Source organism: Acanthochromis polyacanthus, chromosome 2 (genome assembly GCF_021347895.1).
Source record: "Acanthochromis polyacanthus isolate Apoly-LR-REF ecotype Palm Island chromosome 2, KAUST_Apoly_ChrSc, whole genome shotgun sequence".
NCBI classification, from domain to species: domain Eukaryota; kingdom Metazoa; phylum Chordata; class Actinopteri; family Pomacentridae; genus Acanthochromis; species Acanthochromis polyacanthus.
Window position 1 is genome coordinate 43,011,317 of NC_067114.1, and position 18,515 is coordinate 43,029,831.

The 18,515-nt window shown below is 37.8% G+C and overlaps 1 protein-coding gene across 3 annotated transcripts in view; it reads left to right on the top strand.

Annotated features, from left to right (window-relative positions):
- LOC110955612 (protein kinase C-binding protein NELL1) overlaps positions 1-18,515 on the top strand; it is a 393,573-nt gene that overhangs the window by 324,920 nt on the left and 50,138 nt on the right. For 2 of the 3 annotated variants that reach the window (XM_051945028.1, XM_022200668.2), the window contains one exon: positions 12,478-12,618. The exons of the other annotated variant lie outside the window; for it this stretch is intronic. In XM_051945028.1, the coding sequence (XP_051800988.1) occupies positions 12,478-12,618 (141 nt within the window). The remainder of the gene's footprint in view (positions 1-12,477; positions 12,619-18,515) is intronic. 3 annotated transcript variants of the gene reach the window in all.

Sequence of the window (18,515 nt, forward strand, 5' to 3'; positions counted from 1 at the left end):
GAATAGTCATTTACCACATTAACAATGTCTAGACTGGATTTCTGATTAATTTAATGTTATCTTCATTGAAAATAACTGCTTTTCTTTCAAATATAAGGACAGTTCTAAGTGACCCCAAACTTTTGACTGGTAGTGTAGCTAAAAATATGTTGAATTTAAGCATATTTGTGATTAACAAATGCAGTCTGGGAGAAAATAAGGTTTCCTCAAAACATAATTAAGAATGCAGTTTAGTTGCATAAGAAGGCAGCCTCATTGTGTTGTGTTTGTATGTTGTCTGTGTTCATACGCAGACCAGCCATAAATGGTGAACAAGCAAGATGGCTTGGATCAGTCCTCACAAGACCGTTTTGGGAGGTTCTCTTCATGTTCTAGCTCATTTATGGTCTAAATCTGCTCACTAGCTAAATATCAACCAACTTTATTCACAATCATGGACTCTCCCTTTGAGATAAATAAGACTCTGTTGGCTCCCAGATTAGAAATTCTAATGCCATGTTCTTACAAAAAAACTGTATAAAAAGGAAGAAAACAGTTCAATGCCAGTTTCAACAACACAATTAAAAATTATGAGAAGACAAATGAAAGTTTTATACATGTTAGGGCTGGACCCAAATATCCCGAATATCCGAATATTTGTTCGCTACGGCGGTATCCGGATATTAATTTTGGTATCCGAATATCCCTTCCTGGAATAAAAAAACCTCCAACTTGAATCAGCAACATGTCTTAGCTTTTTATTCAAAAATGAAGCTAGAGGAGCTGACAGCAGGGAAACGGAATGATGTCTGACGGTTGCACGGCACACATGAATAGAATCAGAGCGTTCTACATACAGGATGTGGATTCAGTTTTATACAATTGTTTTTGTTCTCCTCATTCCTCCCACCTTGATGTAGAGAGTTTCCTTTCAACAGAGCTGCTAAATATGGAATTAATGAGCTTCATGCAGTTAATAGAAGATTTTTTTTTATAAACTTACACAGTAGAGGACTGCACGTGTTGAGAGGAGGTGGGGGTAATGAGTGTAGAACGCTAAAATTAAACATCTGACACAGGGATTTTGATTGATTTTAACAAGTCAAGCAATTTCAGACGGGTGAATGATGCTTATAGACTGTATGACAAATGAATATCGACAAAGTATGGACCCAGAACTAGAAAAGTGCTCAATTTTATGTCCTTGAAGGGCAATTGTGCTAAAGCACAAAGGAGAGAAACCATTTCTTGATAAACATCATTTATTGCAGGGAGTATTTCTCATATTCGGTCTAATAAAACCTCTCTGAGACCTGTGTTCATGAACACTTCTGAGACCCACGTGGAGGACACAGTTATGATGTTTCGCCAAAAGAGAACATAAAACATTTTTAAGTGCACCATCATTCGTTGATGGATCTCCAAACTCCGTTGGAAGTACAGCGGTTTTTTGTCTGCAGGGAAATATTGTTAATACTCTGGTACAGGTACTGTGACAAACTGGTGAAATAGACCCTGTTGAACCTTTAACCACTGTAGTTTCAGTCAATTTGTGAGTCTATTTGTGGACACTGGCCATTTACTGTGGTGGTGACAAGTTCTTGAAAGCCTTTGGTGCGTCACAGAAGCAGTTTGTGGTCAGCGTCCATGTTCTTTTCAAGCAGGAGTCCACTGCCAGTATGACATTTGAGGTATTTACTACTGACATCACTGGTACATTGTGAAGGCTTGGTGAGAACTTGGAGTATGTCATTGTGTTATATATAGTGAAACGCTGGCTAGCTCTAAGTGCAGTGATCCACCGTACCTGGGCTCTGAGGCCAGAGAACCACTTGTCTTTGCATCAGTACATACACTGGTACAGAAGGATTGGTGTAGGTTTCCTCTCTTGAAATCATTCAAGGAACTGAAAATCTCTTCTCTCATTGTCTGAACTGGCAGCAGCAATGCACACACCAGATCTTCATGAAAGATCTGCTGTGGAAAATATCCAGTACATAGACGGGCAGTATGGTGTTGTTGTACATGTCTGTTGATTCTTAAAGGCTCAGTGAAGACTAAAGCTGCACAATGTTGGAAAGAAACATAATGATTTTTCTGCAATAGACATTGTGATATGAGAAAAAAAACCAAACAAACATGATTTTTCAACAGATGACTTAAATATCTGTAATTGGAAAGAGTTGACCTTGTAGAATAATTGCATTCAAAGTCATATAATATACATCTGCATCCAAATATATATCTGCAACCAAATCTTATTTTTTCTATCTTTTCCTCATTTTGCAGTGCACATGTGTGTGCATGTAAAAAAAGTGTCTTGTGAATTAAGTCTAAGAAACACCATGTATCCCAAACCCCTTAAATCAGAGTAAATTATGTTTTACCAGGCTTCTCTTGTAGATTAGTCATGCAAAATGACTTTCCTTTTTTTGTATTAAGCAGCAAAACACAAAGTTGTAGCATGATGTGTTGGAGTTAATTTGCTTTAGTTCACATCACGATGCTGAAACAATGGATTGTGCAGCCTTTGTGCATACTAAGGAGAATCCCTTAATCTTTGAGGAAGCTGCTCATCCGCATTCTGCTCCTCGTCAACACTTCTGGCACAAAACAGTGCTATCACAGAATACTGGGAGTTTTTACTGAGTGCTGCTTCTCCCAGCAACACTAGTAGGTGTCAGTTTTTGTCAGGTAACATCTTTACAACCCTGTAGCCAACATTGCAGTAAGAGGTCGTGGCCTGTTCATTGAGAATCGCTCACCGAGGCGATGCAGTGCAGTCAGAAGAGACACAGTTTTTTGCTGATTTTGCTCTGTACTGCAGGTTTATATCCACAGCAGGTGAACAGCACAGAGCTGGCAGTAGATACTTTATAGGGAGTAATTCAGTGTCTTTCCTTGCTCGACATTTCCTGGTTGTTTCAGGGTTGACTGTTGTTTGCAAGTGACTTGTTACAACTCTTAGTTTGGTTGCCTTGTGATGGTGAACCTGAGTGACCACGATAGTTATTATGAAGGAAAACAGTGCTGTATCGTGGTTTTAGCCTCATCACATCTGTGTCGGGAGGAGGTCAGGGTAGATGAAGAGGTCAGCAAAACATAAGACAGTTTATCGTTCAGTGCAGCAGAGAACGGTACTTTTCTACCAATGGCCATCAAACTGTAAAACTCCTCCCCTTTCTGTGGGATTGAAAACATCAGACACTTTGTTCTAAACAATAATATCAGTATCTTTGATGCTATTATTTCTCAGTAGTTTGTGCAATGCCAGTTCCATGTGCAGCAGGTAATGTGCAGGTAATGTCTCATATGTAGTATTTCATTTTCATGTGTGATATTTAATTTTTGTTTTGATTACTTGTATGATATTTTACTTTGACATACAACATTGTCAGTGTACTGTGCAGTATTTCATTTACATTTTTTTTTCTTTTGGGATGCAGTATTTTATTTCTTCTTTTCATTGTCATGTGTGATATTATTTATTACCTCAGCGTAATTAATTCTGGCCTCATTTTAGTATAATGACGATATTCCAGCATTGTATCATACTTGTATCTACTTACAGTCACTGCGTCATTGTTTTTTTTCTGAGCAATATCTGGCACAAGAGCTTTCTTCAGGATTAATGACATGTTTTATTTATTTTATTTAACTTTTCTTATTTTATTCCTAATTTCAAACCTAAAGACAGCATTTCTTTAAAAAAAATATGACAGTTCCATACTCTTAATGTGCGTATTGTTGTAATAATGGCTGCAATGATGCTGTATTTGAACCAAAATTGTGGTCATTCTCTAAGCCTGAAGAAGACAGAGCAGAGCACAGTAGAGTAGCCTTTGTTGCCATTGTACACAAAAAAACGGAACTGCTGGGAGCGTTTCCCCATAGTACACTTAAAAACTACAAATATGCTTGATATAATAAAAGTAATAAATAGAAAGAACAATGAAAGTCTGCATGTACACACACTCATGTTGCACTGTCCCCTGTTTGACCAAGAAAAACATTGTTCAGAAGCATCCGAAGGGGCTACTCTTTTGAATTTAGAAGCCCACAGATAAAACCTGAACGAAAACAGAAGTAGTTTTTGTGCCTAAAATGAACCATGCAAAGTTGAAACATTTCTTTTTCCTGCAGTCAGTCAGGGTGGTAGTAAAATGATCCTATGAGTGGTACCCAGGAGACGGGTGGTTCAGGTTAGAGTGCTTGTCGTTTCAGGAGCATTTTGACTTTGGGCTATGTTTACACCCAAATTATTAACACTGAACATTCATATGTGACATGGAACTGATCTGATCAATGGCCTTAGTTTACTGTGGGCTTTGTAAAAGGGAAATTTTGTGTAGAGTTTTGTTTTTAGACACCACTGAAGATTGCAAACCAAGTGCTGACCTTTAAACGAACACAACGAGCCACTCTGGAGGGCAGTTTCATTAGCTGTACTGTACCATCAGAACTTAACAAAAAAGTCGCTTCTCTTTACTTGGGCAAACCACTTACTATCTGCAATCAAGGCAACTGCTGCAGAACAATGTATTTTGCAAGAACACAAAAACAAAATTGTCTCTGCTGTAGCAACAGCCTTTTTTTCAGCAAATCTAACACATGGTCATGTGTACTGAGGTCACCTGGCTGATTTCCGCAAACAGGAACCCTCTGTCCTAAAATACTCTGTTTCTATACTGTTCACCCATTATAAATGTAAACACCTTCACACACCTTTGAGTTTCAGGTAGTAGGTGTTGCACTTTCCTCGTCTTTTGTTTCAAATTCAATGCACTGACATGTCCCTGTACCCTGTTTCATGTAATTAAAGTTGTAAAATACAGAAGATAAACTGCAGAAATGGATAAAACAGAGAGGGAGCCTGAGTCATACGTGATAAAAATCTGAATTTTCAACCTAGACAAGGCAGTGAGGTTTTGCTTTTTAAAATATATTGCAAGCATACATAGAAAGAAAGAAGGAATTATAAGATTTTTTCTATGGCAGCTTGAAAGAAAATTACTGTACCTCACACAAGTCACAATTTAAGTGTCAGCGTTTTGTAGTCGCAATGAAAAGCATTTTAGAATGTGTCGCTTTTCATAAATTTTGGACCGATACGTTGGAGAGCAGTGCAGGATTGTTGTTATTAGGGAGGCGGGCAGCACCGTTGCCTGTTATTTGTGTACTCTAAATTTCCAAACTTTGCATTTACAGTTTTTCATCTTTTCAAACCTGTTTTTCTCAAGAAACGTATTCACTCCTTTATGCAAACTAAGGTGACGTTTTGCATGAAACTCCATTTTGCAGATCCAGAAGCATACATGGATGAAACATAAGATTGAAACCACCTGCTTCATACTGTGTAGATCCCCATGGTGCCACCAAAGCAGCTCTGTTGGGGCATTGACGTGGAATCTTTTGGAGGTTTGGTGTGTGGTGTTTGGCTGCACTGGAAATGTTGCAGTGGATCCTTTCAGTTCCATGCATCTCTCTGTTATTGGTGCATTTTAGAGACTAGAGTTGAGTCATTTCAAACAATTACGAGGCATTTGGGGCAACTTTTGAGTCATTCAAACAATGTCGTTGTCATTCACAATATATATTTGTCTTTTCTGACAGTTTTTGAGTTATTGTAGGCAATTATAGTCTTATTTTTGACATTTCTTTGTCGCTTGGAACAATTTTTTTTGTCATTTTGGGCAATTTTTACCTCAATATGCACACTTTTGGGTCAGTGCAAAGAGTTATTAATTCATTTTAGACCATTTTTGGGTGATTTTGGACAAGCCATTTAAATAGAATCTGATAGTGCTCCATGATGCATCAACAGTTCCAGGTGGATAACTTCTATTTCGTTTTAGTCATGCTATAAAGATTTTGGACACGTTTTTGTCACTGGGTAGAAGTTTTGAGTAAATTTGCACATGTTGCAAGTCATTTTTGGACATTTTTTTAGGCATTTCAGATATGTTTTATATAATTTTGAAGAATTATGAGGCTTTTTGTGGACAATTTTGAACTAATTTTAGGAGTCTTTGTCATTTAGAACATATTTTTGTCATTTCTGACAGTTTTTGAGTTATCGTGGACAATTTTAATCTCAAATTTTAACATTTATTTGTAATTTGAAACAATTTTTTGTAATTTTGGGCCATTTTTAACTCAATATGGACACTGTGGGTAGATGTGGACAGTTATGAACTCATTTTAGACCATTCTGGGGTTATTTTGGTCATTTAATGGAAAACTCAAAGGAGGATGTGCTTGGTCTACAACAGCTTTTAAGTCCAAAAAGCTTCCAGCAAACATTCTATTGTAATGTGATGGCCAATGTTTTTAACTAACTGAACCTGTCAGTGGTTTTAATGTTCAGGCTTATTGCTTCATGCATAAGTGTGTATGTCAGCAACTTGCAAATTTAATGGATGCACGAATACTCATCTTCCCATGATCCTAATTTACACTAAGCATTGTACGTTATGGGTAGCAGTGGCAGCAAGATTTGCAGCAGACAGGCACTGCATTGTCGGTTCATTAGCTGCACTGTATGCTGCAGAAAGTGAAATGTGGTCTGCCTGTGTTGTACATTAGAGCCGCTGTCAGCCGCTAACCTTCTCCGTGCAGCTCCAGTGACTGATGGTTGCTGTGTTCCTTCTCAGGGTTAAATAGACTCAACGGTCTTTCTGTTTCCACACAACTCAGAGAGATTTGCAATGACGAAATGTTGTATATTATGAAAAGGCAGCTTCATTATTTTCCCAGTGTGTTCATTTCTGTTCATTGCGATTTCCATCTCAAGATGCTGAAGATTTATCCCTCCCTGCCTGTTTTTCCAAACCCCTTAACTCCAGTTGTTCGTGAATTTGAAGCTAACAGAGGAGACTGTAAAGTCAAACAGCCACAAAGTCGATTCCATGTGTTATGTGATCCAATCAGTCTCAAGTTACACTTTTTATCTTGTTAATTTTCTTTCCAATACTTTTCCAGGAGTCAAAGATGGCCTTTAGTTTACCTGCTTTGAATAGTGTGGCTGCAGTTGCATGTAATAGTTGTTTCAGTAAAATGAAAACAGTATAATGTTGCTACAGGAGCACAGGAGTCAGGAGAACTAATCTTCTTGCCTTGACTGCAAGAATGAAGGGTTCAGTTCCGTGCAGTGGTTACTCTGGATTTGATTTGTGGCAATAAACACAGTTTGCAGTGGTCATCTGCAGCCATGAGGTTGATGGCGTCCTCTTCTTCCTACCGCAGCTGTATGGTAGTGATGCCAGAGAAAATACATCAATCGCAACATACTGACTTAATGTAAAAATGTACCTATAATTAACCCTCTAATTTTTATGATTATTTCACACAAAAAAAATGAAAAAGAAAACTGGATTCCACATGTACAATGTTTTTCTCAATGTTACCAACACTGGAGAAAAACACTCTTTAGATATTTTATTATTTCCTATTTGTGCTTATTTTCTGTGTAAGCACAGCCTGCAGTTAAACCTAGTTCAGCTGAAAAGTCCCTGTATTTTTAATATACGTAGCAAAAATATACACTGCCGTTCAAAAGTGTGGGTTCCCCCAGGCGATTTCATGTTTTCCACGTAAACTCACGCTTTTATTCATGTGCTAACATAACTGCACAAGGGTTTTCTAATCATCAATGAGCCTTTCAACACCATTAGCTAACACAATGTAGCATTAGAACACAGGAGTGATGGTTGCTGGAAATGTTCCTCTGTACCCCTATGGAGATATTCCATTAAAAATCAGCTGTTTCCAACTAGAATAGTCATTTAGTTGTCTTCACTGAAAAAAAAAGACTTTTCTTTTAAATATAAGGACATTTCTAGGTGACCCCAAACCTCTGAAGAGTAGTGTAGTGTTCCTCTGGATGTGGAAAATAACAGTATTATACATATTAATGAGTACAAATACTGATATAAGAGATCCTGGTATTGTACAGATTCATGCATATGTAGAAAAATGCATATTGTGCAGAATATTTTGTCAGTTTCTCCATGTGTGGTCTGCTGCGAGCAATGCCGAATTGGTTTGTTTGACAGATGAGTACTTCAAAGACCATCAGAGAGTTAATAATCTGTGTGATTCTTTGTGTTTTTACAGTTTCTGACACTGATAAATGGTGCATAGATGGCGGGTCATGCAGTTCAGAGGGTTAAAACGCGAGCGAAGCTACAGAATTATTGCAGTAACCAATTAGAAATGTAAAAATATTCCTATTAATTTGTACCGCAGTCATTTTAAACTAATGAAAGTTAATGATGTGCTGGCTCTCTGCGGAAGGCTGCGGGATTAAATGACTGCACGTTGTGCATGCAGTAGCCCAACCAAATGCACGCCTGCCCTCTCGCGTAGCTGACACAGCGCTGCTCTTTTGTTGAAGGGTTAGTTGCTCTCAGCCACCAATCACCTCCAATCTTGGTCGGTTTCAGTGGGATGTCAGAGAGGGAATCTTTTGGTGCAACTCTGACCGGATCTTTGACCCGAGAGGCTGAGAGCGGGCAACCCTCCAGGCAGCTGTCACGTCTTATTACCTACAGTGCAGCAGGCCAACAGCACAGCTTCAACACACACTGCTAAACGGATCAACCTGACTCTGCCTTATATTTGTACACAGATAAGAGTGTGTGTTCTTAAAGCCGAACGTCGGCTTCCACAGCAGGTCTGCGGCACCACGAACAGGACCACAGCTTAAGATCAAATCTATTCTGTCTTCCTATTCTTCTCTAGACCCCAAACTATCTCTATAAACATCTCTTCCTTAACTAAAATTCATATTCTTCTCAAAAAATCCCTGTTTTCGCTCACACTGGTTTGCATCTTGCTGTGTTTGTGTATTCTCAGTATTCTCTGAATATGTTAGCCAAGTTTGGAATTATGCAGATAAGCATCCATTTCATTTTTTCTTCTTCTTTTTTTTTGAGATGAATATCTATTAGAGAGAAACACAACTTTCTCAAAAGGGAAAAAACTTTGATTAAATAAATATTCAGGCTTTTTTTTTGGTTGGAAAATTGCTGTCTTTCTGGGAGTTTGTTTAGAAGATCAATATTATCAGTCAGAAGCACCTCGGGCAGATCAGATGGCTGTCTGTTTTCATAAAATGTCAAGTATGAATGCAAACAAAAAATGAGGCGGGCTGGTATTCAGTCAAGAAACACAATCTACACTGATGAAAAGATGGATCTGTCTCTATAAATAGACGTCTTCTGTTTTTATAGAGTATCTTGTTCGCTAATGACAGAACAATCAAGTGAAAGGCGTATAAAAGATGAAACTGATACTGATATTTTCATCCAAGTTCAAGTTAGTAAAACAAACAAGTTAGTTTTTTCCAAAACTGTTGGTTTTTTGTGTCATTTGCAGCTCGAAACCAGATCCTATAGGACTTTAGCAGCTTGTTTAGAAGCAAGATGTAATTTCACCTGTAATACTGTTTGTACTGTATGTACAGATTTAAAACAGTCAGAGGTGACTTTCACCAACTTGTTCCATTTCGACTAGTCTTGACTGATTGCATTTACTTATATGTTGATGGATCTGATACATGATTGAAATTACATCTGCAGATCTAGATTAGCATGCATTATATTTACAGTTCTACAATTTCATTTAGCAGAGACTTTTATCCAAAGCGACCTACATGTGAGAGTAGATGCAACACAAGGAGTACTTTGTTTAAATAATTGGTCCTGGTTCAAAACTGTAAAGTTCATCAGCTTCAGTTATTGATGGGATTTGAATCAAAGTTAACCCAGGAGAATATGACTCCTGAACCTCATCTGGAACAATCTGATAGAGTGATGACCGATTCCTCTCTTGTTGTTTTATTAACTAACATTGTCATTTTCACTCTGAAGCCTAAACTATAGAGCCCAGCTGTAAACACAGGGCCCATATAAAGAAAATCCGTCTTTACTGCAATTGGTTTGTCTTAAAAATTTGGATGCAAGAAAGCTGTGAGAATTTGAAAGCACATACTATACTATACCTGCCATAACAATGAGAAAATATTTAGGTTCACATGTTCCACGTGTAATGTGTCTTAAAATTAGATTTGATTGTATGATTACAAGTCAGAGCTCTGTGGAAACTGTAATGCTAAGGGGCAATCAGAAATGGTGGAAACTTGATGTCAAATGAGTGAAGAAGGACTGACTAGGTTACTATAGTTTTTAATGTTGCCTGTTGCACTTCAGTGGTGTTTACATGTGTTCGCTTCTCTCCTGCTATCTGTGCTCACATACACTGTATTTTAATACAGTCAAATTCCAAATAAAGCTGTCCCCATTCACATATTTTTCTGCTTCTGTTGTCAGACAACAAACCAATAACAATAAGGACTGGAATGCAGATTATAAAGACTGCATGTTAACCAGCAGTCACAGTCAAGCTGCCGTTGTGCACTGCAAAACAACAGATTTTATACCCTCAATGTAGTCTCACAATTTACCAAATACATGGCCATGCTGTGAATTCAGAGATGTTTCCATGTCAAATGATGACTAAGTGAGAAAATTAGAACTCATGGAAACAGTTTTGCTCCACACTAACAATCACAGATGCAGTGTGAGTCTTCTTTCTGACGGAGGTGTGGTCTGCACCAGTCACCTGCATATAAAGCTGAAACTAAGGGTTATACCGCTGTAGTAACATAGCTCGTCTTTGCAGTATTGTGAGCTTAAAATTTCCACGACCCATTCTGGAAGTGAAGTGGTAGAAAAAAGCTTCTTACACCCCATGCATTTGTGAAATGTTGCATTAAGAATCACTCTTAGGTCTTCAAGTGCAATTTATTTTAATGCAGTCAGAGCCAGAATACTAAACAAATCCTACAAGGCCATTAAAAACTTAAAATTGATTGGTTTCATAAAAATACATAAGAAATTTTGAGTATTGGGTGATTTTGGTACCAGTGATCCACTAACGAAGGTCGTGCTTTTTATTGTTAAAATACACCATTTTTGTTGCAGTGCTTCATGTCTGTATAAAGACAGCACATTTGAAAGTTCTTCAGAGACAAAAAAATCCTATAACAAGGAACCTAACACAGGAAAAAGCCCTGAAGATACAGATTCTCAGCCAGGAATGCTACAGCTGCCGCCAGATAGCCAGCAGTTGGATACACTCTGCAGAAATACAGACGAGCCAACAACTTGGAAGATAAACCAAACTGTCAAGAATTTAGTTTTGTTAGTTTTTCTTGTACACAATATACAAAAAACTATATAAAATGTGTATTTGTTTGTGTTTGTCTATTTCAGCCACACTTTTTGAAACACAAAAAGATTTTGCCACCAATATTTCATGATAATATTTGAGATTATGTGAAATTCTCAAGGTGTCTGAAAACTTTTTAGTCCACTGTATTTGAGGGTTAGATTAATTTGCTGAAATAGGGCACAATTTGGGACCTTTAAGGAGACTAAACACCAGCAGGATGAGGTCGACAAAACACGGCAGATTTTAGTAAAACATGGATTCATTTTTTTAAGCCAACACCAGTATAATAAATTATGCAGGAATCAGCCACGAATGAATGTTTGAAATTCGTGTGGGACATCATCTGCTTTTTCCAGACATGATTTAGCTCACAAACTGACATGAAAAAACAATTTTTTTTTAGTGGAATCAACTGAACTTGACAGAGTACAAAGATTCTCTATAGACTGATGTAGAATCCGTTACATAATATGAGAAATGCCTACTGGTCAAGCTACAAACTGCTGCACTTTTTCCTCGTTGATTTGCTTGACCCATACACGTGACAGCTAATGAGCGGCTCCTTTTCCAGCTTTCTCTGTTTTCTACGGTTTGCATTTAGGGAAGTGGAGATGTTGCTGAAGGTCACACTTTAACGAAGGTGCGTGTGCAGGTTGGCTTCTTCTTTCTTTTACAGCCAGAAGCAACAGAGCTGCAGATGAGCAGCAGAGCTCACACCATACATAATGGATGAGAGAGATTTACTCTCCCGAGGAGGTGCAGAGACCCAACACCTCTGGGCTGGGCATGCGTATGCACGCCGGAGACAAAGCGAGCTGAATAGAAACAGCAGAACGAGCGAGGAGGTACAAATAGAGAAGAAAAAAGTGCACAATGGGAACAACTCTGCAGCCAAACGGTGTGATTTCTAGAACACTTTGATCCTCGCTCCGGCAGGCAGGTGGCAGAGATGTTGGCGGTCTAATGCGAGCAACCGTTGACCCGGCTCGGTTCGTTCTGATTAGATCCAACCTGCCCCGTTGCAGCTAGCACAGATCAAAGAAACATCGGATGACACAAATGAGCCCAAGTTTCACTTTCATGTTTGCTGCCAGGTAAATAACTTGGACTGATGCCGTCGTGCGTGTGCGTGTGTGTGTGTGTGTGTGTGTGTGTGTGTGTGTGTGTGTGTGTGTGTGTGTGTGTGTGTGTGTGTGTGTGTGTGTGTGTGTGTGTGTGTGTGTGTGTGTGTGTGTGTGTGTGTGTGTGTGTGTGTGTCCTCAGATATCGACGAGTGCGCCGAGGGCCTGATTGAGTGCCACAACCACTCCCGCTGTGTCAACCTGCCCGGCTGGTACCACTGTGAATGCAGAAGTGGTTTCCATGACAATGGCTCCTACCTGCTCGATGGGAGCTCCTGCATCGGTGAGCATAGACTGAATTGAGAACGTCCTTATCGCTGCTGGAAATACCAGCTCCTCGGCCCCTTTGTGCCCGCCTCTCGGCTACTATCCCCCTGTCCTTTCTCCTCCTGTGCCCAATTATTCAGGAACTCTGAATACAGTCACTGCCCGCCTTCATCTTCAAGTCTCTTCCTTCTGGTCTCCTGCATGATTGTTTCTTTTATCTTCTTAAAATCTAAGCTCTGATCGGTAGATTTGCATTTAAAAAGACATCCATGCATCTAAGTGACAACTGCTTAAAAGTTAATGATTTTAAGTCTAAAAGTTTATTTTAACAAAATGAAATTCAACAGAAGAGACTCAAACTGAGGATGATATTTTGTCACAAATGTTTTTGCAGTTCTGTGACTCATTGATTACTTTGGTAATAGTGATAGGAATGATTAAAGAGCAGAAATGGGACAAGCAAACAAAGACTTTTTAATCCCAGCAACTGTTTTCTGTTTGATCACTGTGGTTAGTAAATCTCTTCATGAGGATTAAATCTCCAGTAAGCAGTGGTTGGTAATTTGCAGGTAAAAAGACATCCATGTCTTATGCACACACAGTTTTTAAAAAAGAGCTAAAGTTGAATTTCTTCGATTATTTATATTACAGCAAATTAGAGAAAAAAGGTAAAAAGATTCCCACAGGTGCTCCCATGGTTACGTGATTATTTAATTTATCCACTATCAAAATCTAGCGTGACTGGGATTTTGTAGGTGATATGACATCCAAGTGAAAACTGAGCTACTTTGCTTAAAAAATAATGTTTTTTTTATGCCTTTGTACTAAAGAAATGCTGTTGATTCCACTGCATTTTACTGGCTGCAGGTTAAAACTGTGAAATATCTGAGAAATTCTTTGCTGTTGTTACGTTTTTACTGTGAACCCATTTTTCACTGCAGTGCAAACTTATGGAATCACGGCAAGTAGAGGGAACTCAGACGTGTCTTTTGTGCAGAATAATAGAGATATAATGCCATATATAATGTTTAAAAAGACCAAAACCAAAGTTGAATTATTTTAATTATTCATTTTACAGAAAATTGACAAAAAATATACAGCAATCAATATTTTCCAGATGCCCACAGGTGCCTACATGATTGCTTGATTGCTTCTTATATCCTTTAAAACTCTCGCCTGTCGGCAACAGACTGTAATGTAATGTCTGATTGTGTTTTGCTCTAACAAGCCCTCCAGCAGACTCACAGGGAGGCTAATCATAGGTCCTCTCACCTTCCAAGCGCGACGTTGAACCACGCGGTGTGAAATCCGCACGCAACCCTTAACAAGATATTCATGAGAAAACACGGCAGCCTTGAGACCGTATTAATGTTAGCATGTCTCCGGCATGATAACCCGCAAAACAGGCCGAGTTCAAGACCAGCTGAGAGAAACACCAGACTGATGTGTGAAGACACAGTGTTGATGATGATGCAAAGAACAAGAGAGTACTGTTTAAACAGCTTTTAACTGGAGCAGCTTCAATAACAGTTTGCAGTATTTTCACACATTCGGTGCATTTTATCAGTGATATTAAATGTTTTATGGAAAATTTGAAACAGACCTTGTTCACTATCTGGAACTGATTTAATGTCTCCTCTTTGTAATGCTATAAATTTGGTGATTTAGGTCACGAGCAAGCATGAAATGAAAAAATTGAAAACAAGAAAAGCGCAGTACTCCGCCAAGGCTGCTCAGTAGTGTCATTTCAGACGCTGAAATCTTGAGAAATTTGTGGCAGAAATCACGGCAACATACAATGTGGCTATGTAATATAGATGTACCCACAAACAAAATGAGTTGCGCTGAGCACAGGCGTGTGTTATGCATGTGTGCATTTGTGATGTTCCCATAAGCCCACCTACAACCAGTGAGGTATCTAACTTCTGTATGTTTGCAGCACAGCCAGTCAGGATAATTGGAAGTGAGCCATCATAGCTGCAAGTATTTACACAGCCTTCCAGGAGATGGCTGAAATTAATTGTTCTAGGCAGCATCACCTCAGTTATTGGCAAGTGGTGCTTAACCCTTAGATTCCCGAGTGATTGGACCCCACACTCTTCCATAAGTGAGTCAGAAATGACCGGTACAAGACTCAATATGTTTTTATACCATTTTTGTCATTTTGGTGAAGAACAATCATTTGTTTTATTGTTTGTGTTAGATTTTGGTCCATACAAGAATGATTTCATGTTTGAAATATGGTTATTTTTCACTTTATTACAGATTTTGAACATTTTGATCATTGAAAAAGAAGAATATTACACAGAACAGCAATAGCAGAATGTTTTGTTTGACATTTTTCACTCTGTTCTCCAGCTGTTGCTGCTCTCCGCCCCTCTAAATCCATGCACTTCATCACCTCTTGTACGACATTATCAGTGATAAATACCTTGGGGTATTAATACAAATATTACAATTTCTTTAAAATATAAAAGACTAGACTTAAACATTAAATTGATTGTTGTCAGAATCGTGTTTTTTGAGTAATAGCTGGAAAATGAAATGATAAAATAGAAATTTTCATTGGAAATGAAATGAAAAATGTCTGTTTTGTTAGATATCTTTAAAAAAAACTATCACTTTTCACTGTGAACCAGGAGTCAGATGCACACTTCACGCGTGGCTGCAGTCATTAGTGAAGAGGAAAGGTTATGACATTTGCATTATTTAGTATATAGTATTCCTGTTAGCTGGAGGTGAACTGGGGGTCACACTTTCAGCCATTTAGAGGAGGTGCTGTTGAATAATGCAGATTTTATAGTTTCTGAAACAGCTTTTGCCAGGGAAGAGGAAGGAATGTGAACTGTGAGGAAAGATGGAAATCTAAATGACAAGTTTAAGATAAACTTTTTATAAAAAAAAACAGCATAAAGGGCGATAACATCTCACTTTATAATCTTGAATGTTCTTCTCTGATTGCATGAAGAGACCTTGGTAAAGAGAAGTCACTGACATTAGACGCTGTTGAATTTTTCATACAAAGGTGATTTTTTTTTTTAACATAAGAGACACAAACAGAGGATGTTGTTGTGTGAAAACGTTTTGTAGTTCTGTGACTCATTGATTTCTTTGGTACTAGTGTTAGGAGAGAGCAGAAAGAGAAAAAAAACAAAGCAAACAAAGAGACTCTCTGATCCTAGCAGTTGTGTTTTTGTGTGCGATCACTATGGTTATAAATCTCTTTTGTGAGGATTAAATCCTCAGTTCCCAACGATCGGTAATGTGCAAGTTAAAAGACGTCCGTACATCTGAGTAAAAACTGAGCTACCTTGCTTAAGAATTAATGTTTTTATGTTTATGTAACAAACAAATGTTGTTGATTCAACTCTATTTTAATCACTGAAGTTTAAAGCTCTGAGCAGCAGGCAGTTTTTAAGCATTTTTGTCACTGTGGGCTCATTTTTCACGACAATATAAAGCCATGCAACTTTGTGGAAACAGCACAACAATGACTAGATGGACCATTTGCATTTTGACGACCGCTATAATATAGGTGTTTTCCACACAACTCTGCACATCAGCTCGAGAAAGACATTTCACCACGCTGAATATATGAAGAGTTCATTTGCAAAAACAGGTAACTCCGTTTTCAGAAAACTCATTTTTTTATTGTTCACTTCAGATAATAATAACACTAATAATTATTTTTTTCTGTATTTTGTCATGTATTTTTCTACTGAGTCAAATCCACTCAACTTCAGTTTGATTGATATTATCTCAAGCAAACAATAAAAAAAAAGTTTTCTGAAAGTTTATCAAAACGGATCATTTGTTTTTGCAAATGAACTCTTCATATTTTCCAACAACTTTGTCACAGTTTACACCTCTATATAAAAATGCCATTGGCATTCTAGATTTATTTTATTGAACCAAAACTCTGCAGTTCACTGGAAAATCAACTGAATTTTTGTCCCATGATTGTTGAGTCACTCATAGTTTCTCGTTTGCATTAAGAAACACGGAATTTTTTGTTTGTTTGTTTGTTATATGCATTGCTGCAAACAAATTAAATTTGGTGATTTAAAAAAAAGAAATAGACATCGTAATTGTATATTTTTATGCAATACGTCAGTTTTGATCACAGACTTGTTTATTTTTTCCAAACAGGGCTATGTGTCATGCATGTTATCTTCATGGATCTTTAGATAATTGAAAATCTGTTTATTATTTCTGTTTTAAAACCATTTGACTCTGATAAAGTGTAATTTCCGTGATTTTTTTCTTCCTTTATTTTTTATTTGACAGCATGCCTTTCAGACCTGCTTTGAAGTTCAAAGGGTTAAAGTGTAGTTGTGATCTTCTTCAAAGTAAAACATAATAACATTAAAATAACTCATATATTGTCATGCTTTTAGGTAAATAGTAACTTCAACATGCTAACATATTCCTAGTGATGAATCTACATGCTGATGTTTACCAGGTGTAATGTTTAAGCTGATCACATCTTAATTTGCTTCTAATATTGCAGCGACACACTCAGAATATTTCATGCTACCTGAGCTGGAGTTAAGAATATGTAAATATCCTTCAACATGTCCAAGTCGCCACTTTTCTTTCTGCCTGGGCACGACTGTAAAGCTGTAATGAATGCGGCCAACAGGACCACTTGGCTGAGCCAAACGCTTTTAACCTTTAAATCTAAATGCAACGTCAGCAGCCTGCGTTGATTTATTTACTGGGACGGGAGAGGCTTGATTCCAGCCGATGTTAGGTGAAAATGATTTCACTTAAACTCAGCTCTAAAGGAACGTGATAAGATGAGTGAATCACAGAGTTTTTGACAGACTTTCCAACGGCTTTGTGTCATGTTATCACACAGATTGTTAAACGCCGTCATCACCTCTCCTCTCTGAAAGTAAAACTCATCCAATTAGGGATTTAAATCTTTTTACTCAGAGCCACCTTTACACCATCACCACCTCAACTGCAAACATGCCAAATGTTTTTTTTTTTTTTTTAATTAATAAACTTCTTCCATGCGTGACTGAATAAGTCAGATCTTTAGCAGAAAAACTGGAGCCTTCAGAGGAGTTGTCGGTGTGTAAATGTGTTGCTTTTACCTCAGTATTTTTCTAAAAAAAAAAAACTAAACAAACAAAAAACTCCTTGTTAATGCCAGTACAATGCCAAAGAAAGAAAGCTCCAGTGTTGGCAGAGCTGTACAGTTTTTGATGTTTTATTCAGCTTTGAGGAGGTGGCATGGAAGTGGAAATTTCCCAACTGTGGAAGCATCCGGTTCTTAGAAATGTACAAAACATAGACATAAATTTGAGCTGACTGCAGCTTCCGTTCGCCGCTAAGAAGAAAGCAGCAGATTTTTTAGATCCGTCTCTGAAAAGACTAAAAGGGCACTTGTTTGATTGTGAAAAGATTTTTCTCTTCAGGGCCCCAAAGTGTTGGAAATATCTGCGTTTGGCAATTTGTACTGGAAAAATCACAAAAACAAGAGTTTGAGTCTAAAGTTACCACATAATTGAACTAAATTATAAAAGAAATAAATGTGCAAAATATTATGCAAATATTAGGAAATGGATCAAGAGAGAGAAAAAGTCAAATCTCAGATGGAATTGTGTTAAAATTGTGTTGTTTCCTCAGTGATGAGTGATGTTGCATGCCTCATACACATCATGATTTATTCACTCAGTCCGCTTTCATTGCACATTTATTGATGCACTGACTTTCCCATCGTAGCCGAGTTTGTTGTAGTTCGACCTTTTTTTCTGTATTTCCACCATCTCCGTGTGCAAAATGAAAATGTGTGTAAAATAGCAGGAGTCACTCGGGTTATTTTTCCAGGAAAAGCATCTGCCTTTGGAATGATTTAAAAGATCTAATGAATAATCATCACAGAAGTCATTTTTGCAGCAAAAA